Below are 24,021 nucleotides of genomic sequence, written 5' to 3'. Positions count from 1 at the left end.
GAAGCCTTTTATCTTGAAGAAGTTCCAAAAAGTTTGTTTTCACTTTTGTTTCCCTTGCCTTTGGAGACATGTCTTGAAAGAAGTTGCTGTGGCCAATGTCGAAGAGGTTACTGTCTATGTTCTCCTCTAGGATTTTGATGGATTCCTGTCTCACATTGAGGTCTTTCATCTATTTGAGTTTATCTTTGTGTATGATGTAAGAGAATGGTAGAGTTTCATTCTTCTGTACATAGCTGTCCAATTTTCCCAGCATCATTTATTGAAGAGACTGTCTTTTTTCCACTGGATATTTTTTCTTGCTTTGTCTAAGATTATTTGAACAGGAGCTGAGGGTCCACATCTGAGCTCTCTACTCTGTTCCTTTGGTCTGTTTTTATGCCAGTACCATCCTGTCTTGGTGATCACAGCTTTGTAATAAAGCTGGAATCAGGTAACGTGATGCCTCCAGCTTCGTTTATGTTTTTCAACATTTCCTTGGCAATTCAGGGTCTTTTCTGGTTCCATACAAATTTTAGGATTGTTTGTTCCAGCATTTGAAAAACCCCAGTGGTGTTTTGATCAGGATGGCATTGAAAATATAGATTGCTCAGGGGCAGCATAGACATTTTAACAATGTTTATTTTTCTGATCCATGAGCATGGAATGTTTTTCCATCTTTTTGTGTCTTTTTCAATTTCTTTCATGAGTATTCTATAGTTCCTTGAGTATAGATCCTTTACCTCTTTGATTAGGCTTATTCCTAGGTATCTTATGGTTCTTGGTGCTATAGTAAATGGAATCAATTCTCTAATTTCCCTTTCTATATTTTCATTGTTAGTGTATAAGAAAGGAATTGATTTCTGTACATTGATTTTGTATCCTGCCACATTACTGAATTGCTGTATGAGTTCTAGTAATTTGGGGGCGGAGTCTTTTGTCCCACATAAAGTATTATGTCATCTGCAAAGAGAGAGAGTATGACTTCTTTGCCAATATGAGTATCTTTTATTTCTTTTTGTTGTCTGATTGCTGCTGCTGGGACTTCAGTACTATGTTGAACAACTGGCAAGAGTGGGCATCCTTGTCATATTCCTGATCTCAATGGGAAGGCTCTCAGTTTGTCCCCATTGAGAATGATATTCGCTGTGGGTTTTTTGTAGATGGATTTTATGAAGTTGAAGAACGTCCTTTCTATCCCTATACTCTGAAGAGTTTTAATCGGGAACGGATGCTGTATTTTGTCAAATGCTTTTTATACATCAATCGAGAGGCCCATGTGGTTCTTCTCTCTTCACTTATTGATTTGTTCTATCACATTGATTGATTTGCAAATGTTGAACCACCCTTGCATTGCAGAGATAAATCCCACTTGATCATGGTGGATAATCTTTTTAATGAATGTACTGTTGGATCCTGTTAACTAGGATCTTGAGAATATTGGCATCCCTATTCATCAGAGATATTGGTCTGAAATTCTCCTTTTTGGTGGAGTTTTTGCCTGGTTTGGGGATCAAGGTAATGCTGGCTTCATAGAAAAAGTCTGGAAGTTTTCCTTCTGTTTCTGCTTTTTTGAAACAGCTTCAGGAGAATGGGTATTATTTCTTCTTTGAATGTTTGGTAGAATTCCCCAGGGAATCCCTCAGGTCCTGGGCTCTTGTTTTTTGGGAGGTTTTTGATCACTGCTTCAATCTCATTACTAGTTATTGGCCTATTCAGGTTGTCAATTTCTTTCTGATTCAGTCTTGGAAGTTTATAGGTTTCCGGGAATGCATCCATTTCTTCTGCCTTGCTTAACTTATTGGCATATAACTGTTGATAATAATTTCTGGTGATTGTTTCTATTTCTTTGGTGTTAGTTGTGATCTCTCCCCTTTCATTCATAATTTTATTAATTTGGGTCCTTTCTCTTTTATTTTCAATTAATATATTATTTTCAATTAATATTCCCAGTGGTTTATTAATCTTATTAATTCTTTTAAAGAACCAGCTTCTAGTTCCATGTGATGGAACTAGACGTGTTCTGCTGTATCTCTGGTTTCTAACTCATTGATCTCTGCTCTAATCTTATTTCCCTTCTTGTCTGTGGGATAGGCTTAATTTGCTGTTGATTTTCCAGTTCTTTAAGGTGTAAAGAGAGTTTGTGTATTCAGGATTTTTCTTTTTTTTTTTTTTAGTGAGGCTTGGATGGCTATGTATTTCCCCCTTAGGACCACCTTTGCTATATCCCATAGGTTTTGGACTGATGTGTCTTCATTCTCACTGGTTTCCATAAATTGTTTAAGTTCTTTGATTTCCTGGTTGATCCAAACATTCTTAAGCAGGATGGTCTTTAGCTTCCAAGTGTTTGAATTTCTTCCAAACTTTTTCTTGTGATTGAGTTCCAGTTTCAAAACACTGTGGTCTGAGAATATGCAGGGAATAATCTCAGTCTTTTGGTATCGGTTGAGACCTGATCTGTGACCCAGTATGTGGTCTGTTCTGGAGAAAGTTCCATGTGTGCTTGAGAAGAATGAATATTCTGTTGTTTTAGGGTGGAATGTTCTATATGTATCTGTGAGGTCCATCAGGTCCAATGTGTCATTCAGAGCTTTTGTTTCTTTGCTGATTTTCTGCTTAGATGATCTGTCTGTTGCTGAGAGTGGCATGTTAAGATCCGCTACAATTAACGTATTCATATCAACATGTCTCTTTATTTTTATTAACAGTTGGCTTCTGTAGTTGGCCGCTCCCATGTTGGAGGAATAAATATTTACAATTGTTAGATCTTCTTGTTGGATAGACCCTTTAAGAATGATGTAGTGTCCTTCTGTATCTCTGACTACAGTCTTTAGCTTAAAATTTAATTGGTCTGATATGAGAATCACTGCCCCCAGCTTTCCTTTGATGCCTGTTGGCATGAAAGATGGTTCTCCATCCCTTCACTTTCAGTCTAGATGTAATTTTAGGTTAAAAATGCATCACTTGTAGGGGTGCCTGAGTGGCTCAGTGAATTAAAGCCTTTGCCTTCGGCTCAGGTCATGATCCCAGGGTCCTGGAATCAAGCCCCGTGTCGGGCTCTCTGCTCAGCAGGGAGCCTGCTTTCTTTTCCTCTCTCTCTGCCTACTTGTGATCTCTGTCTGTCAAATAAATAAATAATCTTCAAAAACAAAACAAAACAAAATGCATCACTTGTAGACAGCTTATCAGTCTACAACTTTTTATCCAGTCTGCAACCCTGTGCCGTTTTATGGGAGCATTTAGGCAGTTCATGTTGAGAGTGATTATTGAAAGATCCAGTTTTATTGTCATCATTTTGCCTGTGAGGACCTTGTTTCTGTAGAGTGTCTCTGTAAATTTCTGTACTGTATCACTCTTGGGGTCTTTCTTCTTTTATAGAACCCCCCCTTAATATTTCTTGTAGTGCCAGCTTGGTGGTCACATACTCTTTTAAACCTTGCCATTCTTGGAAGCTCTTTATCTTACCATCCATTCTGAATGTCAGCCTTGCCAGATAAATTATTCTTGGCTGCATGTTCTTTTCATTTAGTGCCTGAGTATGTCTTGCCAGCCCTTTCTGGCTTGCCAGGTTTCTGTGGACAGGCCTGCTGTTATTTTGATGTTCCTCCCTCTGTACATAAGGAATCTCGTCCCCCTTGCTCTCCTTAAGACATTTTCTCTATTTTATGATTTGCAAATTTCAGTCACGTGCCGGTATGTCTCTCTACTCTCATTGATCTTGGGAGGTGTCCTCTCTGCCTCTAGGACACAAACACTTGTTCTAGTCCCCAGATTAGGGAAATTCTCAGCTAAGATTTTCTCAAGTCATCTCTCTCTCTCTTTCTCTCTCTCTCCTTGTCTCTCTCTCTCTCTCTCTCCTCCCCATCAGGGATACCAATAATTCTGACCTTGGAATGTTTCATGGTGTCATTTATTTCTCTGATTCTGCTTTCATGGCTTCTAAGCTGTTTGTTCCAGGCCTGCTCCTGCTCCTCCTTTTCTGTCAATTTGTCTTCTAGATCACTAATTCAACCTTCTGCCTCATTTACCCTAGCTGTTAGAGTATTTAGATTAGATTGGATCTCATTGATAGCATTTTTAAGTTCTGCCAGATCAGCTCTCACTTCTGCCCTTAGAGATTCTATGTTGCCACTAATGATTTTCTCCAACCTACCCTTTGTCTGCATAACTGTTACCCTGAATTCTATTTCTGACATTTTGCTTATATCCATATCTAATGGTTCTGTGGCAGAGGTCACAGTCTGAATTTTCCCTCTGTTGGGGGTTCCTCCTCCTAGTCATTCTGGTGAGAGGTGGTTGAGGGGATATGTAGCTGAAAATACCAGCCATAATCCAGGCAAGGTGGATCCACTGATGATCCTCCGCCCCCCGTAGAGATCCCGAAGTGTATAATCTTACATTACAGTCTGATTTCATGGGTGTTCAGAGTGTTCTGGTAGATATTTAGCTCAATTCGGGGGACCAGTTGAAATAGGGTCCCTACCCCTCCGCCATCTTGCCCTTCCTGCACCAAGCTGGGAATCTTTGTTTTCCATTCAAGACACAGAAATTCAAGCACCCACTTGTTTGGGTGCTCTAAAGAAACATGCACACTGAATGTTGTCTGGTAATAAATTAAGAGGGTGAAGTGACTCTTTTCTTGCTGAAGAATTAGCCTTCAGGATCCCCTGATTAAATTTCACAAGCAACAAAACATGTGACCTAATCTTTATTATATCCAGTCCTTTCCACATATTGTTAGGGTCTGCAAATTAGCTTAGCATGTCTACCCCAAGTTCTGTCAGCACAGGCAAATATAAAAGCTCCAAGCAAGGACTTACCACACTGAACATTTAGGTAATCCATCTTCCAGCTGCCTGACAAGGAAGCAGCTTCTATTGAGAAGAAGTATAAATTAGCTAATGCTGAAACTGCAGAAATTCTCAATCCATATCCTGTGTCTTGAGTGATGCTTCCCTCCTCCAGCTATTCATTCAGACATTAATTCTAGGTCTCTCTGTTGCACTCAGGGTTGAACCTTGTGGTAAAATACTAGTGGTGTAGTAACTGCAGGAAGGCATCTATAATTTCCCCGTCAGAGTGGTTTTAATGCCCTCTTTCAGTGGGCATGATACATTAAAGAAAAGATAAATGGTTAGAGGCCCCCAAAAATCTGCGGAGTCAACACATGTGCAAGAAATTACCATTTTAACTTTTAATCATTTTAGCCAAGAAGCAAAATCTATTTTTATTGCTCATGAACAGTAGCGTTCCATTGACCACAAGGTGGTGATCAGCAGGAAAAGGAAGGCCCTGCAAAACCTGTATTCTCCAGTATAGACTGGGAAGTACATTAAGAACCCCAGTTTAAAGGTGGGGAGTGGGTGGTAGGCTGGGGACAGAGCCTGAATGCAGAGAAAGCCACTGAGCTGCATATGGTTTGAGCGGCTGCAGAGAAAGGCTGGTACTGGGCCCTGGAATGTGGTCTGGGAAGCAAGTCCTGCCCTTCCTGGATCCCTGAGAGTGCAAGGGATCAAAGCCTAGGGATAAAGAAATGGTGGGTCCTTTCCACACCTCGTCAGTGCCAAGAGAGTGGCCTGTGTTTCCCAGCTGTAAATGAGGTTGTCCTTGCTGATGTCAGGATGAGAATAGCTCCCCTTGACTACAGGCTTACTGTGTGCCTGGTGCTTTGCTGACTGTTTTATAGGGAGGATGTTCTTTAATCCTCCCAACACCCCCTTGCAGTAGGTGTCATAACTCACTTTTTAGATGAGGAAATTGAAGTCAGAGAGAGGTTAAATCATTTGCCCAAGACTGACAGCCAGGTAGTGGTAGAACTGGGATTTGAACCCAGAGACTATCCGGCAACAGAGCCTGAGCCTACCTTAACCACTATGCTTTTAAATAGCATTTTGTCCTAATGAAAATTGTTAGTGTAATGTCCAGAAAGTTAAAGGTGTGTGTGTGTGTGTTGGGGTGGGGGGGTCTGTCTGATTTACCAGGGATCTGGAGAATGCCCTTGATCCTGGTTTCCAGTCTGTAAAAAATGATGACGCTGTTCTTTACCCATCCACCCTACAAATGTATTTTCAGGATAATGAACTAGTCATCAGGGCTCTTAGAATCTTAAATGATTGAAGATGCTTAGTTAAGTAATGAGCAAATGAGTTTTCACATCCCTACTCAAGAATGAAGCCCCCACACTGGGGTTAGCTTTCTACAACCAGTTTGGGGTTTTATAAGCAAAATTCACATGCATTCTATCTAAATCATGAAACAGAAGTTCTTTATGGAATATCATTAAGGCATTTCTGCAGGGAATTCATCTGACATCTGCAAGCAGAGTACCATGTGAGGGGAGGTGGGTACCCAGCCTTTGTCTTTGAGAACCAAACCTTGCTCTCTAGTTGGCCCTGGTGAAGAGGGAGTTTGGTAAATTAGTTCTACCCCTTTATTCTCCATCTCCTCTGTCATAAGGAGTAAGTAAGACCTGCACTCTGAGTAAGACCTGCATCACTGGGAGGTGGGTTATTGTAATAGATTCCAAATTGGTTTCCTTACAATGTTTTTGAGTAGACGTAGGAAAAGATTCATTTGCATATTGTGAAATACTTGTCCTTCTCCTAGGCCACAAGAAATGACAAAACCCAAGAGGGTAATATTACAGTGTATTTTCCCAGGGAAGTTATCAATTCTGTGTTGTAAACTGCAGTACAAATAGCATTTATAAAAGGTTTTAAAGGGAAATATAAGAAATAGATGGTTTTGAAATTATGTAGTCATAAGAAGAAGATATTTTGGAAAAAAAAAAGATCCAAGAAATCTTCCTGCATGAACATAAAAACACACAAATGCATACACTTGTCCTTTTTGACTTAGTGATCCCATTTCTGGAAACTTATCCCCAAGAAATTATCCAAAAACCAGAAATGAAGATGTCCATTGCATAGTTGTTGGGGTTTTTTTAAAGATTTATTTCTTTTAGGGAGTGTGTGCAAGTCGGGGAGGGGTAGTGGAAGAGGGAGAGAATCTCAAGCAGACTCCCTACTGAGTACAGAGCCCCTCACAGGGCTGGATTCCACAACACTGAGATCATGTCCTGAGCCAGAAATCAAGGGTCAGATGCTTAACCAACTGAGCCACGCAGGCACCCCTGCATAGTTTTTTTTTTTTTTTTTCCCCAAGATTTTATTTATTTGACAGAGGGAGAGATCACAAGTAGGCAGAGAGGCAGGCAGAGAGCGGGGTGGGAAGCAGGCTCCCTCTTGAGCAGAGAGCCCGATGCAGCACTTGATCTCAGGACCCTGGGATCATGACCCGAGCTGAAGGCAGAGGCTTTAACCCACTGAGCCACCCAGGTGCGCCCCCTGCATAGTTTTTATAATAGCAAAATATTTGAAAAAGTCTAGATATATCCTAGCTACACACACGCACCCAATATATATATATTAAAAATTAAAATTATAAATGCCATGGAGCAACATGAAAATGCTTATTATTTAAAGGAAAAAAGCCAGGTGTGTAAAATGACACTGCACCACTTAAGTTGTATATATTTTCATTTCTAGACTTTCTGTTTGGTTTTGCTTTTGACTCTGCCTCTTCTCTTTTCATACCAAGCTGTTCATTCCTTTGGTCACTATTCTTTCTGTTGTCCTAGCATCTTTTCTATTTTTTAAAGATTTTTTAATTTTTAAAAAATTTGACTTAATTTGATAGAGACAGCAAGAGAGGGAACACAAGCAGGGGGAGTGAGAGAAGGACAAGCAGGCTTCCCAATGAGTAGGGAACCTGATGTGGGGCTTGATCCCAGGACCCTGGGATCATGACCTGAGTCAAAGGCAGATGCTTAATGACTGAGCCACCAGGCGCCCTATTTTTTTTTTTTTTTTAGGATTTTTAATCTTGACACCTAACGTGGGGCTGAAACTCACAACCCCAAGATCAAGAGTTGCATGCTCTACCTATAAGGCAGCCCAGTGTTTGTCCTAGCATTTGAACGTACTTTCTGGAATACTTTCAGATTGTTCTCAGGGTACAGATCTCTTGTCTGTTGTGATGTTATTTTCCATGGGCCATCAGAAGAGTTTTCCTAGGACCATTACTTCGTTGTCTTCAGGGGTGTTTGTCTGTGGGACTCCACCTTCCCTGGCTTACGAGGAATTGGTTTTGCTTTGCTCCTGCCCAGACTCTAGTAATTTCAGTGACCCCAGGCAGATCCCGTATTTCTCTACCACTTTCTCGGGATGGTTAGTTAAGTCTGAATTTATGCTGGCAGTTCAGTTCCCTAGCAAAGGGCCTGAATATTGTTTCTTACCCTAAGGGGTTAAGTCCCCAGTCCCTACCTCTAAAGGCTTTTTCTGATTTCCTGCCCATGGAGCCTGTGGATTCAGCTCTCATTAACTGCTAGGGTCTGCTTTGTTTCTAGCCCCTAAACTTCCTCCTCTGCCCTCAAACTCTGCATTTTTTAAAATTTTTATTATTATTATTATTTATTTGACAGACAGAATCACAAGTAGGCAGAGAGGCAGGCAGAGAGAGAGAGGGAGGCAGGCTCCTTGCCCAGCAGAGAGCTGGATGCGGGGCTCAATCCCAGGACCCTGGGATCGTGACCTGAGCAGAAAGCAGAGGCTTTAACCCCCTGAGCCACCCAGGTGCCCAAACTCTGCATTTAAAAAAAAAAAAAAAAAGTTTATGCTTTACCCATCATTTCCTTGTATTTGTAGTGGGATGTCCCATCTACCATAGCGACCAGAAATACTTGTTTATTTTTTCCATTTACTGCTACTGGATGGACATGTATGTGTAAATAATCAGGAAAGGGACTTTGCAAATGAAATGATTTGTTATAGATAGAGATGGTGGGTGTATACTAACCATTTTTCTCTATTTTGCAAATAAGTCTGTGTTGTCATTGTATTATCTCTGAAACAGTGCAGGAATCCTCATCTTTCGTCTTTTGTTTCAGAATGCGTACACCACAACTGCCATTAATGGAACAGATTTTTGCACATCAGCACAAGGTACACTCCAACTCTTGTCCAAGAAGTCAAGTCATTTAACATCTGTTCAATGCTTTGGAGACTTCATCATTTTTCTAGGAAAGGTGAGATGTCTTCACTAAAATAGTAAATAAAGGAACTTGGAATCCAAACATTAAGCCCTACAGCAAGGTTCAGAAAGAGAACGAATATTTCTTGAGTGCTTGCCCTCTGGTGGCTGCTGGGCTTCATTCTGTCATTTAATCTTTCCTCCTGTGAGGCACCTTATTTTGCAGATGAGAAAACTGAAGCTTAATAACTTGTCTGAGATCCCTCAATACGTAGAGTCAGGATTTGAATCTTAGCTATGCCCAATTCTCTGTAACGTTTGGAGTCCCACTTTTTCAGATCTAAAATGAAAATGCAACTAGCCTCATAAAGTGGATGTATTCCCTGGGTTGTGATAAAATAAATGGAAATAGTATTGGAGCCTAATAAAAGGTCTGTATTATTTAAGGGCATTAAGTCCATAAATAGAAAGACAGGTTGTGAATGTCCTAGGTGGAGCCAGTGGTGTATCTCCACTGCCATCTGAATAGTATTTTTCAAGGATAGTGTGTAGTCTTGTATGCAGTGTGGTGAATGAGCATCTTAGTACATGTCATGGTGTGAAGGACAAGCCCTGAACTTGGGGTCTTTGGCAACTCCGAACCTGTCTTTATATTTGAACTAAAGGTAACAACACATGGCCTTTCTAGGTTGTAGGGAAGAGTAACTGAAATCTTGATGAAAGGGGTATGATAGCCCCTCATGACCATGCTTCAAGTTGAAGGTTCTTTACACTGTGCCACATGGTGTGTCCCTTTCCATGTGGCTGTCACCCACCAGGCCTAATTCCACACACCCGTTTGCCTGATCCCACTTCCACTCGTTGCCTGCCCTTCAGATTCTTGACCACAGACTTCCTATCCTTCCTGCCACGTCTTCACTATTCCAAGATGGACATGCTGGCTTCTTCCAACCATTCGTCCTCAAGGACTTGAATGCTGAGGCCTTCAGTGGTGCCCCAAAGCAAACAAGAAAGATCCTGATCTCTGGTTGTGACCTGGCCAGAGTCAGTAAGGACTCCTGGCTTATTTAGCATTTTGTGCCTCTGTGCCCTTTGGTACAGGTCCCTGGTGCATTACTGTCAGAGTTAACTGTCAGTAACAAGTTATAACGTGTGTGGATTTCGCAGGTGTATGTTAATTGCACATATATTGTAAGGCTCAGCTGGGCCCCAGAGATTTTTCATGCAACGGTAGCTCTAGAAGCACAAACTGATTATGCCCTTCAAAACAGCCTAAATAATCTATGTGGTTTTATTTAAATGGGTAATATTGTTTGTTAGTTTGGTAAGATTGCAGGTGATATGTTGTCTAATAACCACTTCCAGAAAAACTTTTTAAGTGTTTACAAGTCTTTCTAAAAGACTTATCTTTTATTTTAGACAATAATGCTCTTTCCTGTATTTCTTGATGAAGTAGCATTCACACGTTCATGTCCATCTTTTTGGCTATCCAAGGGCAATGGGGATTCCAGATGGACTCCATTTTATCTGTTAAAGAATCGGGTACATATGGGTCTATAAGTCTGATCCTAGAAAATAATTACATAAGGCAAAAGCCTGGATTAATCCTATTATCTCCCCACACCAGCACTGGAATTCTACTTTAATCCTTATGGTAAAAGTCATGTATTAAATGACAGGATATCCACTCAATGAATTGTTGCACCATTACTTTAAAATGGCACTTATTACCAAGTTTTTAAATGAAGACGCTTATGGGGGTATCAGTGAAAAAACTGAAAATTTTGAAGTATCATTACATCTACATAAATACAACAACTAGGCACAGATGAAAATGTGAAGACATCTACTCTCTTCCCCCTCCTCCACTTTAACTGGGCCTTCATTTGGTATCATCACGGCTCTTCTTTTTTTAATTTCACTGTTACCACATTTTCTAACAGTTGTTCTTTGTAATAGGGCACAAACATATACATACAGATGTATATGAAATTATCACTCGTAACTGCCAAAAATCATTTCTCTAATATTCTAACCACCCGATTTATAAAGATTTTCCACAAACTGTTCTTCGGACAGGTGTTGGTGGTATGTTTCACTGTTTTTGGAGGACTGATGGCATTTAACTACAACCGTGCACTCCAGGTGTGGGCGATCCCTCTGCTGCTCGTTGCTTTTTTTGCCTACTTTGTAGCCCAGAGTTTTTTATCCGTGTTTGAAACTGTGCTGGATGCCCTCTTTCTGTGTTTTGCTGTTGACCTGGAAACAAATGATGGATCGTCAGAAAAGCCCTACTTTATGGACCAAGAGTTTCTGGTAAGCAAACATTTCACTTACTGTTGCCATCTCCATCCTCAAAATCTCCAAAAAGCGTAGAAGACTCGCACATAAAGGGGGCTCATACCTAGCTAGCCTCATTTTCTCTTCCAGAGGGCTCTGTGGCCTGACCGGAGTTCTGGAGGTTCGGGTTGTTTCCTGAGGCTGAACCAACTTGCCTTATTGAATCCTTCTCCCTGGAGAGAAGTGAAGCTGAATGATGACTATGAACCACATGGCCTTGGGCAGGCTTTCTGGACACAGCAGGCCAAGTCCCTTTGGTGCTACAGGCTTGGTCTGGCCTGTTGGGTGGCCTGGAGGTTTAACAGATGATCTTTCTCCAAAGCTTTCTCACCTCCTCAAGCATCATGTCACCCCTCTGTGTTTTAGAGGACACACGTGGCACCCTCTGTGCCAGTATCCACAGATCTGTGGTCTCAGGCCCCTTGTTAACCGAGGCCCACCCAGGAAAAGCCGCACCCTGTCAAGTCCCACACCACTTCTATCTGGAAAGAGCAGGCGGCTGTTTCCAACACAGTCGTTGCTTATTTGTCTTATCAGGTGTAGACAGGGATATTTTAACAACTGAATGAAGCCTGTGTGTGGTCTGGGTCAAGTGATGTTTTTAGTCATTTTCTTCCACTCTGGTGCCATAAAAGATGTTAAAGCCCTTTTGCGCTTTTTTTTGAGATTTTAAGTAATCTCTCTACCCAGCATGGGGCTCAAACCCACAACCCCAAGATCAAGAGTTGCAGTGCCCCAAAGTCCTTTGGCTTTTAAGCAACATCCAGAGCACTCCTCGGGTCAGCCAGGCCCTGAAGTTTAACAAGCACTTCTCGGGTTTAAAGTTAAATGTATTCTCACCCTCCTTCATATAAAACCTAAAAATACAATAGCACTTTAGTTGTCTGTACCCTAAGGAAATGGTTTCTGATGGTGGCAGGAAGCTAACTGGGGTTTCTTTCTCCAACTTGTACTTTCCTGATTAAAAATCCACTTGGACATCTATCCCCTAAAATATTTTAATTCAACAGGGGAAACTTTTAAGGCTGAAATTCCCCTAAACGATATGGTCAAGTGTTTGCCAAAAGTGCGGAAACATAACACTGGTCTCACTCATTCTCTCGTTTTTCAGAGTTTTGTGAAAAGGATCAACAGAGTGAACGCGGTGAGGGCACAGGGTGCTGAGCACGCATCGAGGAACGAGGAGGGAGCGGAACTCCAGCCTGTGATACGATAGGTGCCTGTTGGTTAGTTGTCCCTGGAAAGTTGCCTTCTTCTAAGAGCCATTCACAGAATAAATGGTAAGGCTGATGGACCCTATTCTTTTTCATTTTCGTCATTATTGTTTAGCCATTAGAACACCAAAAAATACCATAAAAGTAGATCCTGTTCCTAATTCAGCGGCTCCTTACGAGTATTTATTCACTTAGGAATATAAAATACTCCCACCCGATCCCCACCAGCGCTCCTCAGTGCGATGTGGAGGCTGTTCCAGGCGGGACTTACGATGAACGGGAGGCAGGTGTGTGTCTCCGTGGAATAAGCAAGGGTCAGATCGTGGTCAAATTAGAGTCTGGACCTTGGCAGTCACTGACCGTATATGGCGGGCAGGTCCTTTCCGTTTGCTAAGCCTCGGTCTCAGACACAGAGTGTGTGGTCGTGTGGATTCAGAAGAGCAGTGACAGGACAGTTTAGACCAGCACCTGGGGAAAGAGGACGTTTTAAAATCTGCCTTCACCTACCTGGAAGTCAGCCAGAAAATAATCAGCCTGTGGCTCGTATGAATGTTCAAAAAAAATATTTATTTATAAAAATACAATGGGATAAGTTTATGCTGAGAAATGCAGCAATAAATACAGTTGAAGAGCACAGAGCAACTCTACATCGATACATTGGCACAAACAGGGAGAGCGGATGCACCGCCCAGACCTGAGCGTCTGCGGGCCGACGCTGGACGCGCTCCTTTAGAAACACCGCCCGGAAAAGATCTTGTCAGCGTAGGGAAGAGAATGAGTACACGTATGATCACAAATGCACACGGATCAGGACTTTATTTAAAAATTAGCAAACAATACTGTAGAGACATTGATATGTAAATTTCTAAAATGTTGCGTCTTAAATTTAGTTGGCGAAGACCACATGTAGCTCTAAGCATGAGTTTAGTCCTCCATGTAGAAACCAAACCAAACACTAAACTGTTTAAAAAAAAAAAAAAAGCTTCCTATTGTTCGAAAATCCCAGTTTATTCAGTAGATTGTAAAAATGCATAGGTCTCGGATAAGAGAATTGGCTGTACAAGCATACTCCCCTTTCACAGTATTCCTTTTTACTTCATATGCGAGTTATTGCTTCTGCTGTAGGATTGAACTGTTACAGCACTAAAAGGCAACTATTTAGGGAAGAGGCAGAAAAAGGAAAAGGGAATGTGTGTAAGGCAATATTTCTTTTAGGTACAATAAGCGTAATAGTGTTTTAGGAAGACAAGATAAAAATTACTCAAGGCTAGCTTGGTTCTCACTGGATAAAAACAATGGGGTAAATACTGAGCTCCTTGTATCGATCTAATAATCAATGCCTTGGTCGCCGTATTGGTACTCTCTGGGGTAGTCATCTTGGTACTCTCCATGATATTCATCTGGGTATTCTGCCTGATAATCACTATCGCTAATTTCAGACCCATTGGTTCCTGTTCCTTGGCTTCCGTTGTGAATGACCGGTTCTGTGGGAGCGGCACAATATTTGGGATCATATACTTGCCGCCCAAGCCCATACACGCTCATTCCTTTCTGGGAAGCAACTTTGTTGGTTCCCATCTGTAGAGAAATTGTCGAGTTGTCCACCGGTTGTAATGTTAGCTTCTGATCATAGATGTCTCTTCTGGTGCCTGGTGCTAACATCCCCGCCTGGTATTAGAACAGAGGAGAAAAGTGAAAACCGCAGCTCAAGTCTGTTCTTATGAATATTCTATAAATTATGAAATTCACACTGAATGGGAACAGCTCGATAAGCAAGCTTATCAAGTAATCCTGATGCCCAATCTTTCCTAGGAAGCAGTATTTACTGGCTTTCAGGTTAGACCAGCCTTTCGGTTCAGATCCTCACCAAACTAGCTGACTTTTAGTTTTAGGTTTCTCATACGCAAATGGAGAAAATACCACCCACTTTGGATGTGGGAGAGGATTAGATGTTAAGTAAAAAATGTAAAAACACAGCCTAGTGTGGGCAGCCTGGAAAGCTACAGGTCCTAGTACCTACTAGGACCACATACACTCTGCAGGCCCTCGACTTGAGAAGCTCTTCACACATTCCACAGAAATGATGCCAGCCAGCCCATAAGGACTTCAGGCTCCAAAAGCCAGCCATGAGTGCAGTTAACTCATACCTCATTTCTCCATTTATGCCAAGCAGACACTTCCAGACTTAACTGGTAAAAAAGCAGACCTGAATGGCAGCTTTGAGAGACAATGCCACATGGGGCAGGACGTGTTCCAGGAAGGGAACACAACACACCTCATCTTGTGGTCCTGAGGAAAAAGCTTTTCCACAGCTTCTCTCCACTCCTGTTGGACAGGAGGCCTGCCTGCTCCCCAGTAGTTAAGGGAACCTCCGTGTGAGGGGCGGCTGCTCTGTTTCGAACAAGGACGTACTTGCATCTGGCAGGGTGTCAGAATACCGGCCTCCTCCCCAGGCTACAGTTCCACCCACTCCAGTCACACAGTTAACAGGGATGCTGGCTGAATCCTTCTCAGAACACCAGATAATTGTACCTACCCAGTTAATTAAGGGATCCTATAAAAATAAGAGTCCGAGGCATTAGAATGAGCAACTTACTTAGACCTGGATCAAGAACTAAACTGGCCGTAATAAACTTATCTTTTTTCTTCGGGTTAGGTAGAAAGGCCGGCTGTTCTAACTGCCAACAAAAGCCATGAGCCACACACCATATTTGTGTTGCTGCAGAAAAGGTCCTCTGATTCTTTTGCTTTCTCAGCAAAACCTACTTTCCTGAAGGAGTATACTCACTAAATACACCATACAAAAACACCCTCCTCTGAACTTAGTTAATAAGAATGAGGTAAGTGCTCATTTAAATAGTCCTTCTGTACTCTTTGTAGCAAATATGAAAAGACACTGCTTACCTGGCTGGCTCCTTTGTTGGTGCCCATCTGCAGACTAATTGTGGTCTGGTCAAAAGGTTTATCGGTTTGCATTTTGGGATCATAAAGATGCCTCCTGGTCCCATAGGCAGTCATACCCGCCTGGCTGGCGCATTTGTTGGTTCCCATCTTTTAAGTTAAAAATTAAATGAGCACTGATTATCTGAAGTCCACAACATCTATGATAAGCAAAACTTTCTGTTCTACTAAAAAGATCGAGGGGTAAGACGGACAGGTCCCTTTTTGTGCTGAGGCCAGCAAGATATAAAATCTCTATGCTCTTGCAAATTTCAAGGTGCTCACTTTATTTATTTATTTTTTTTTTAAGATTTTTTATTTATTTATTTGACAGAGAGAGATCACAAGCAGACAGAGAGGCAGGCAGAGAGAGAGAGGGAAGCAGGCCTCCTGCCGAGCAGAGAGCCCGATGTGGGACTCGATCCCAGGACCCTGAGATCATGACCTGAGCCGAAGGCAGCGGCCCAACCCACTGAGCCACCCAGGCGCCCCAAGGTGCTCACTTTAAAAAGAAAATTTCCATCAAGTTTTTAGAGGGCAGAATTATGGATAATTAATTTCCTCTGCTCCTCTCTACTGTCTACAGCAGAGAGAAGCAAGTCAGGGGGTACCTGCTTCAGCCATATAAAGGGACAGATGCACTCTCAGGCAAGGCCCTATGCTTCTCTACTCCAGATGTTTACGGAAAACATTGACAGCAAATGCCAGGTGTCTTCTCTGGCAGCTCAACAAGGGCTTCTTTAAAGTTTCATTAAAATCACCAACATCTTTGTGGGAAAAGAGGCACATAGAAGGAATAAGGAACATAAAGTTCAGAGGAACAATAATTCTCTTCTCCACTGAGAATATGGCTTTAAGACCGACTGGTACACCCAGTTCTACTGGTTGGGGACACATTTCTGTTGGTCTTTTTCCTTAAAAGGGAGGGAAAAAAATCATTGCAATCCTACCACCCAGATATTAGCTGTAAACATCTGTGCATCTCCTTCTAGGTTTTTTATCTTCTGTTATGTGTGTATATATCAAGCACGTGCATACGAAAGCCACGCCTACAAATATATGCATGTGCGTCTTTAAAATTGTGATCCCGCAGACTGCAGTATTTTATAACCTGGTTTGTTTTCCTTCATCTTGGAATTCTTGTCCGTCATTATTACCTTACTCTAGAGTTTCTTTTTGTTGTTATAATTTAACCAAATGACTACTGTTTGGAATTTCAGGTTTCCAGTTTCTTAAACAGATACAATTTCGTTCTGTACAAAATTAAATCCACCTCACATAGATTCAGTCAACAGAGGGGCAGGTATCAGACATAGTAAAGTCCTTAGCATATTAGACATAGAGCAGTGGTGATTTTAAGGGGGGAGTTGAAAAAAAAAACAAACAAACACAAACCCGAACTAAGTATTTCTACTAGTGCTTGGCTACTGTATCGTGCAAGTAAATGCCTTGGGCATTAAGGCTTTGTAAAATGGCCTCATTTGTCAATAATGTTTAGGAATTTGTAAAGTACATTTTCTTAAAAAATAAAGACAACGTAATTAGGGAGAAAATCATTTCCTAGAGAAACAACTGTCGAGTCTGAGGGCATGCCGGAGGTTTCCAGAGGTTTCTTCTAAAACCATCATCACTATCTCATGGGCTTTAAATGGACATAAATTATATAAACTATATATTCATCCCCAAAACCTACATAAAGGTATACCTTATCCATCCCTTACTCATGAGAGACACCCTCTGCACATACTAAGAATTAATGATACTAAAGAAGTGACTGATGAAAGCAGTAAACACATTACTTACCTGCAAACCAATTACACTTTGGCCAGCTTTTAATTTTCCTTCATCAAAACGTCTTGTTTGTTTTTCAGCATACTTGACTCCAATGTCAATGGTTGTATGGAATCCTTTTGTTTTAGCCTAGACAGAAATTCACATACTAACTAAAAAGGAAGACTGAAATGGAGATTCTGTCAATGGTTTTTTTCACAGAAGGAACAAGAAAGAAATGATACTGTCCAGAGATAAAGGCTTACATTAGGTAATAAATTCTCAAACTAGCGGTGAAACACCTACTTAAGGCCATTACTATACATGTAGCTCCAAAATGTATTCTGATTAAGCTCTCTTATGAGGCAGCTGATGTCAGCAGCCTTTCCACAGAGCTAATCATTATGAAGGAGTCTGTATTCCCATGGGAGATAAAAGACTCACTTCATCACCAACATGGTAGGACTTTTAAATTCAGCCATTAAAGACATATACATACCAGACCTGCCAGGGCCACCAGCGTAGTCTGAACCTGGGTCATGTTTCCATTCTCAAAAAGATCATTTGCTTCAAATATGTCATGCGGCTTCATGCCATAAGCCTGAATAGCTTTAATAAAGTTGCCAATATTCTCCAACTATAAAGGAATATAAAGAGTCATATAACTTTGGGAGCCAAATACAGACATTCACGTTATCTAAGAATTCTAAATCTTCCTGACTAGTTAGTTGTAAGATGCCAGGCAGAAAGCTACATAGCAAGGTTTCTTGGCCAGATACATACTAAGCACAGCTTTTTCTGGAAAAGGAAAGCGTGAAGAGTATTTCATAGTGGGTTAATATTTTTATGCAGTCACTTTTTTTTTTTCAGTTCTTTGAGGGCAAGGTCGTCCTTCCAATGTTTTTAAGAATACTGTGATTCTGTCAGAGCTACCCAGGGCTAAAATTCTGTCAAACAGTACATGATTACTCACATTAATAATTTATGTTTTAATTTAAACATAAATCTGTGGTTACTAAATGCTGTTTTCCTTATTATCTCAAAACACATACTCAAAATATCCAGCTTTACTTCATCACACACATTCACGAACTAAGATGGCTTAATATGGTGTTCGACAGTCAACCATTAGCGGTTATGTTAAACTCCTTGCCTTTTCCCCTCATTTGTCCTTACGGTCTAGGTTGTATTTCTCCATAGAAGCTGTGTTCAATCCTCCCTGAGAGCAGACAGACTAAGCATAAGAAACTTGTAAGCTAAGCATCTAATCGGCACAAAACTAATTCTAAGTAATTATGAAAGCAAGGTAAAAAGAAAATATATAGCCATGTTTACAAATTTCTGCTAAAATGTCCATTTTTAAACAAATCAAGTTTTTGCTGCATACAGAGTAACTGGAGGTTGTTACCTGAGGCCAGTTTAAGGAAGACTCATTAACCTTCTTCACTGAGCCTGGCTGTAGCTTGTTTATGAGCCTGAAAAGTAAAGTGTAGGTGACATTTATTGTTCACACAAAATCAAGGACTGACAGGTAAAGCTGGTTCCTTTCACATCAGTAAAGGAATCATTACAAACATTTGTGAAAGGTCAAGGTTTGACACCCTGGATCGGGAAGGACCGGAAGAACAGAAATGGCCACAACTTACTCGCAGAGGATGATGCCATCTTTTAAGCCCAGCTGAAAGTTGGTGCCAATGCTCATGCCTGTCACCTCTTCTATCCAGTTTCGAAGATCTTCTTCTGCCTGATGGTCATATTTGGAAGCGATCTGAAATACAAGCCAGCCAACTTTGCAAGAATATTCACTAAAGCATCAAAAACGGCTGACTTCAACGTGCTCTTTTATTATCCATTAAGACCACGACCGTGACATGCAGTAAATTATACTCATTGGAGTTCATTGGCAAATCTAACCAACTATTACAGCTCCAGTAACTAATAATAAATTCAGGGGTAAGGTGGTTGTTATTCAAAATGTGACTAGTACATGGAGAGAAAATGGGATAGAGAAGGAGAAATGACGGATCAAGAAAAGACAGATTTCCACTCAAGACACACAGGAAGCGACAAGAATTAATAGCATATTACAAGAGGGTACCAGCCATATTAAATTTTCAAGATTAAGTCATTAATTACCACATTCCACCCCCCCCAAAAAAGAGGACGGTAGAATTCTGACACGTGCAACTATTTTTACACAGTATCTTAACTGCCAAGACCCTTCAGTCCCATATTTTTGCTTCCTGCTAAGTTCCAGGGTTTCTATACCCCGTTTAGCCAAGTGCACACTGTGCATGTACACACATGCACACACACCTGACTCGCACTAATTACTGTTCCTGCAGGTACAGCATTGGAGCTCTATGTAGTGTCTACCAGCCTACAGACTCTGCCCAGAAGTCACTTTTAGACTGTGAGGACCTAGCACTGTGCCTGAAATCCAAACATTTAGTAAAACTAAAAGAAAATTTAACTCTTTACTTACTTGGCAACACAGATGCTACACGATCATACATGCTAAAACCTACTACACAGAGATTTTTCAAAGATCTCTTCATACTCAGACCAGAAACCTCAATTTAAAAAAATAAAATTTACCCAAAATATTGTTAAAAATCACACACTCAAGCTCTCAAGCTAGTCCTTGTCCTAGGAATATTAAAGAGGCTGAGCAGCCAATTAAGGAGAAGACCACAGCTGGAAAAAAGAGATGAGGTGTCACTTTCCTTCTCATTACGCAGGTGAAAAGGCCACCAAGACGCAGACAACCCCCAGGGGGATGAAGACTATGACACGCTTGGAACGGACTATTTCCATCCATGGAAATGGGAATGAACACAGAAACATCTGTGTCCATAAAACGTGATTAGGTTTTATTACTAAAATGAAGAGTCTGATGACATTTTTGTTATGGAGAGGGCCTTCAAGTTCTAGTTCCACAGAGGAACCCTCTCCTCACCACCCTCACCACCAAGAGGGGCGGGCAGGCTTTCTGCTCCCCCGCAGAGGGCAGATGATTCCACTCATCACTGTGTCTGTCAGTGACACAGCAGTCCTCGATGGGCATTTTCCTCCCAAGTTTGAGAAACAGCGCTATGCCTCTGGCAGAATAACGGATAATTTATTGATGCTGTAGATTTACTTAGCCAGAATTAGAAATGGAAATTCAATGAGTTTACATTTAAATCCTGCACAATGTATCCAGGATCAAATTCTGGCCTGGATGTTAGTTTATAAAAGACAAGTCAGGCACAATGTAAAGCTAGTGTACAACGTGTGTTCATCGCCTGCCATCTAGGACCTCCATCTCCTGAAAAACACATGCATTCTGATTCCCTGCTGGGCTGGGTTATATTGGCACCTGGATGTGGGAACAGGAAAAAAGAAGATTAGTGATGCTGGAAGGTGTTGCCAAAGGGACACTTGCTTCAGGTAAGCAGCAGGAAGGAGCCATCACTGCTCTAGTAATACCTCAGAAACACATTTTCAGATAACGAATGTATCTCCCCCAACATATGGGACATAACTATCTACACAATGGTACCTTTAGAAAACAGAATAAATAATCTGGTAGAAAAGATTTTAAGACTTGGCTATATTTTCACACTGGATTCTTGTTCTAAGTGACTAGAACAAAAATTATAAACGTGGGCAGTGGGGAAAGGTTATGGTATGGATGGAAAGGGAAAGGCAAAGAAGAAAACCAAGTACTCCTTAAGCATTAGCGGTAGAAAGCAATCTGGAGTTGAGTATTTTTCAAAAGCAAAGCACTCTCAGAAGTTCATTTCAATGAACCTCGAGACTAACAGGGTAGGAGGGGTTTGACCTTGGCTGAGTTGGCTCCAGCCATCCCGCTAGGGCCACAGTTCATAGTTAATCCATCTAACTAACATCTAATTCTTTCTTGTCTACACAACAAGAAGGTTGAATTGCGTGAGTACACTAGGTCTCTTCCAGTCTAAGTTCTCTAAACCGTTTGGTCAACCAGCAAAAATTATAAGGAAATTCGTTCTCCTTTAATTTTTTCAAACGTAGAAATGAAGTTATGTTGGAAGAGTTTTGGGGTGTTTTGGGGGAGAGGAGACCAAATGAGACCATATTATTCAACAACAACAACAAAATAAAAGCATATTTATGTTTTATATATTCAAATGCATCTGACAGATTCAATGTTGTGCCCCAAACCACAGAGTGATTATATATCTAACTTTAAATTTCCTAGAGCCAGAGAGAAGTTCATCTTCTCTGTTAACTGTTCTCATCAAGGGAGTGATGAGAGAACAAGCACTGAAATCAGCTGGACCCAGAGTTCAAATCCTGACTCTACCACTGACCAGTTGCAAGATGGGGCTCTGGCCAGCTGACCCTGTCTCTGGCCTTCATTAGTGGATTAGCACTTGCACAGAAAAAAATTCCTAAGCACATACATGCAAAGCTCAAGCCCCCAAGTGGTAAACTAAAAATAAAGAGACGGTATGCATCCATAGTTTGTGACTGATGGTTCTGGCATAGGGTCTTTCTTTATGTGAAGGGGCAGCAAGGATTTTTCTACCCAAATACTGCTAATATTTTTTCAATAAGTGAGCTTCCTGCAGACAGGCCTGATAAACAGAATTCAAAATTTAAGAGTAGGTACTTGTTTTTTAAAATAAAGTTTACAATGAAAAAAAAAATCCTGTGAAATCATCTAGGGGAAAAGTGTACTTCAAATTGTCTTTTAGCTGCTGGCCTGCAGCACTGTTCCATAAGACATGGAAATTGGGAGCATTTCCTATTTTGTAGCAGAACACAACCCAAGCGAATGTGGTTATATTCTTTAACTACACAGGTTTTTTAAACTATTTGATATGCACAACTTTTAAAGTTGAGGGACTGAGAGCAACTAAAAATAACAAGTAAGCTTTGGCCAATACAAGTTATTCACTATTTCCATCTAAAAAGCTTTATTTTCTGAACATCGTGCAGAAAAATGTGGACGTTTTCTTCTTAAAACAAGAAAATTAGCTTAAAAAATTACTTCATTAATACATTGTGGAAATTTCACTCTGACTTGTTTAAAAATCACTCTTCCAAGTTATTTATAAATATCGTTTTCTTTGCTCTTCTCCAAGATTTATTTTCTCTGATCCTCCCAAGCCACTTTCTCAGAATTTCTGCCAGGGGCCTTTGGAGTGCACAGTAGCCCCCTTTTTCACAGCCATGCCTCCTTCCCCCCCACCCCACAACACTTCTCCAGAGCCCTGCCCCCCCCTTCTCACGGGCAGGTGCACTTCCCAGCGACTGACATACCCTGACTAGGTACACTAGCACACCAGCTGTGGGCTTCTCCCTGAAGCTCACCAACAGCCCCCTTGCTGGAACACATCAGTCAAGAGGTGGAGAAAATAAGGATGGAAAAAGGCCTCCGGGGCGCTGGGGCTGGGTGACCGCCCTCCTGCCTGTTCAGCTCCCACCATGCTGGCATCTTCAGTTGCCCCCCTTCCTCCCGTGCTGGGCCTGAAGCTCCAGCTGAGCATGGCATCAGCCTTCTACCCCGTCCCTTCCTCCCTCCGTCCTCAAAACGAAGAGCACCAGTGTGGAGTCACCCTCTAGTTCAAGGGCAGCTCAAACCTGTCTAGCTGCATGACCGTTCTTTTGTATCTCTAAAATAATACTTGCTTAAAAAATAATAATAAACAGTACAATAGTATGTAGAGTGCATTTTCAAGGGGGGTAATACTGCTCCCCCAAAGGGGTGAAAATGGGTTCTTGTGGTGGGCAGTGAAATCCCCCATAGATGGTACAATCATCTGTGACCTTCCCCAACAAACTCTGTTCCTTGGTACTAAATTTGATGGGAGTCAGGAGGCAATTGGGAAAAACTTCTATAGACTTTCCTTGGGAAAGAGATGATGGAAACAAAGTCGAAAAGCATGGAGACTGTGAAAATGCCCAAGTCTCTCTTCACTTCCTACCCACTATCCTACTCCTTCCCCAGAGACAAGCACCTGTCTTCTGCCACTTCTCCCACGGGCACACATATATTAGGGTGAATCAAGTATAAAACAACACAATTATCAGGCCACCTTCACAGGCACCAGCCCTGAGGGCCTACGCTTTATAAGAGTAAAGGGAGCCTGGAGATCAGATGAAGGCCTGCTGGTTGCCAATAGCCATCCCTCCCAGGCACTGAGGCCTGAGAAGGTCCCCCACCAGCATCCCTAAAAGGGGATAACAGAGCAGTGAGGGACACCGAGCTTCAGAAACATCTCAACAAGAGAAACCTAAGTACAATTCAGTGAAAAGGTGGGGGTGCACCCTGCACAAGGGACCATGATCATAGAGATAAGTACAAGAACTAAGGGCCCTACTTATGCCCAGGGATGGTCTAGAATCTACTAAAGAATGAAGACGTGTCCTTCCTGTATACTCCTCACAATGTATTCTCATCACAGTGCTTGGTAAAACCTGGAAGCAGACAATTCCAGATCACTAGGCTCCCTGTTGCACGCCACCAAGATAATCCAGCATTACTCCAAACCCTCTAAGTACAGTCCCATTCAATGCAGCTCCCCTCTCTTTCAAGTGTTCCTGTGTCATGGATTTTTTTTTTTTTTTTAAGATTTTATTTACTTGAGAAAGAGGAAGCACGAGCGGGGAGAGGGGCAGAGGGAGAGAGACAAGCAAACTACCTGCCCAACTGGCAGCCCACCCCTGAGGCCCAATCCACACGCAGGCATGTAAAGCAGTGGAAAGGAGAAGGACAAGCCGA

At 41.6% G+C, this 24,021-nt stretch overlaps 2 protein-coding genes across 9 annotated transcripts in view; one reads left to right on the top strand and one right to left on the bottom strand.

The window, feature by feature from the left end:
- SLC44A3 (solute carrier family 44 member 3) overlaps positions 1 to 21,580 on the top strand; it is a 113,937-nt gene extending 92,357 nt beyond the window's left edge. For 4 of the 6 annotated variants that reach the window (XM_047725767.1, XM_047725763.1, XM_047725766.1 and 1 more), the window contains 3 exons: positions 8,924 to 9,061; positions 11,086 to 11,322; positions 12,458 to 12,640. In XM_047725767.1, coding sequence (XP_047581723.1) covers positions 8,924 to 9,061; positions 11,086 to 11,322; positions 12,458 to 12,562 — 480 coding nt within the window. In that variant the 3' untranslated portion in view covers positions 12,563 to 12,640. Of the gene's footprint in view, positions 1 to 8,923; positions 9,062 to 11,085; positions 11,323 to 12,457; positions 12,641 to 20,011; positions 20,126 to 21,492 lie in introns of those variants that run through there. The other 2 variants (XR_007126606.1, XR_007126605.1) reach the window with 2 other exon arrangements.
- Positions 13,109 to 24,021, bottom strand: part of CNN3 (calponin 3) — a 29,077-nt gene continuing 18,164 nt past the window's right edge. For 2 of the 3 annotated variants that reach the window (XM_047725769.1, XM_047725768.1), the window contains 6 exons: positions 18,917 to 19,038; positions 18,679 to 18,745; positions 17,770 to 17,907; positions 17,304 to 17,420; positions 15,465 to 15,611; positions 13,109 to 14,228 (listed from right to left, as the gene is read on the bottom strand). In XM_047725769.1, the coding sequence (XP_047581725.1) occupies positions 13,887 to 14,228; positions 15,465 to 15,611; positions 17,304 to 17,420; positions 17,770 to 17,907; positions 18,679 to 18,745; positions 18,917 to 19,038 (933 nt within the window). In that variant the 3' untranslated portion in view covers positions 13,109 to 13,886. Of the gene's footprint in view, positions 14,229 to 15,464; positions 15,612 to 17,303; positions 17,421 to 17,769; positions 17,908 to 18,678; positions 18,746 to 18,916; positions 19,039 to 21,635; positions 21,641 to 24,021 lie in introns of all 3 variants that reach the window. The other variant, XM_047725770.1, reaches the window with a different exon arrangement.

This window comes from Lutra lutra, chromosome 4, assembly GCF_902655055.1.
Source record: "Lutra lutra chromosome 4, mLutLut1.2, whole genome shotgun sequence".
NCBI classification, from domain to species: domain Eukaryota; kingdom Metazoa; phylum Chordata; class Mammalia; order Carnivora; family Mustelidae; genus Lutra; species Lutra lutra.
This window is presented reverse-complemented; position numbering and strand designations above follow the sequence as displayed.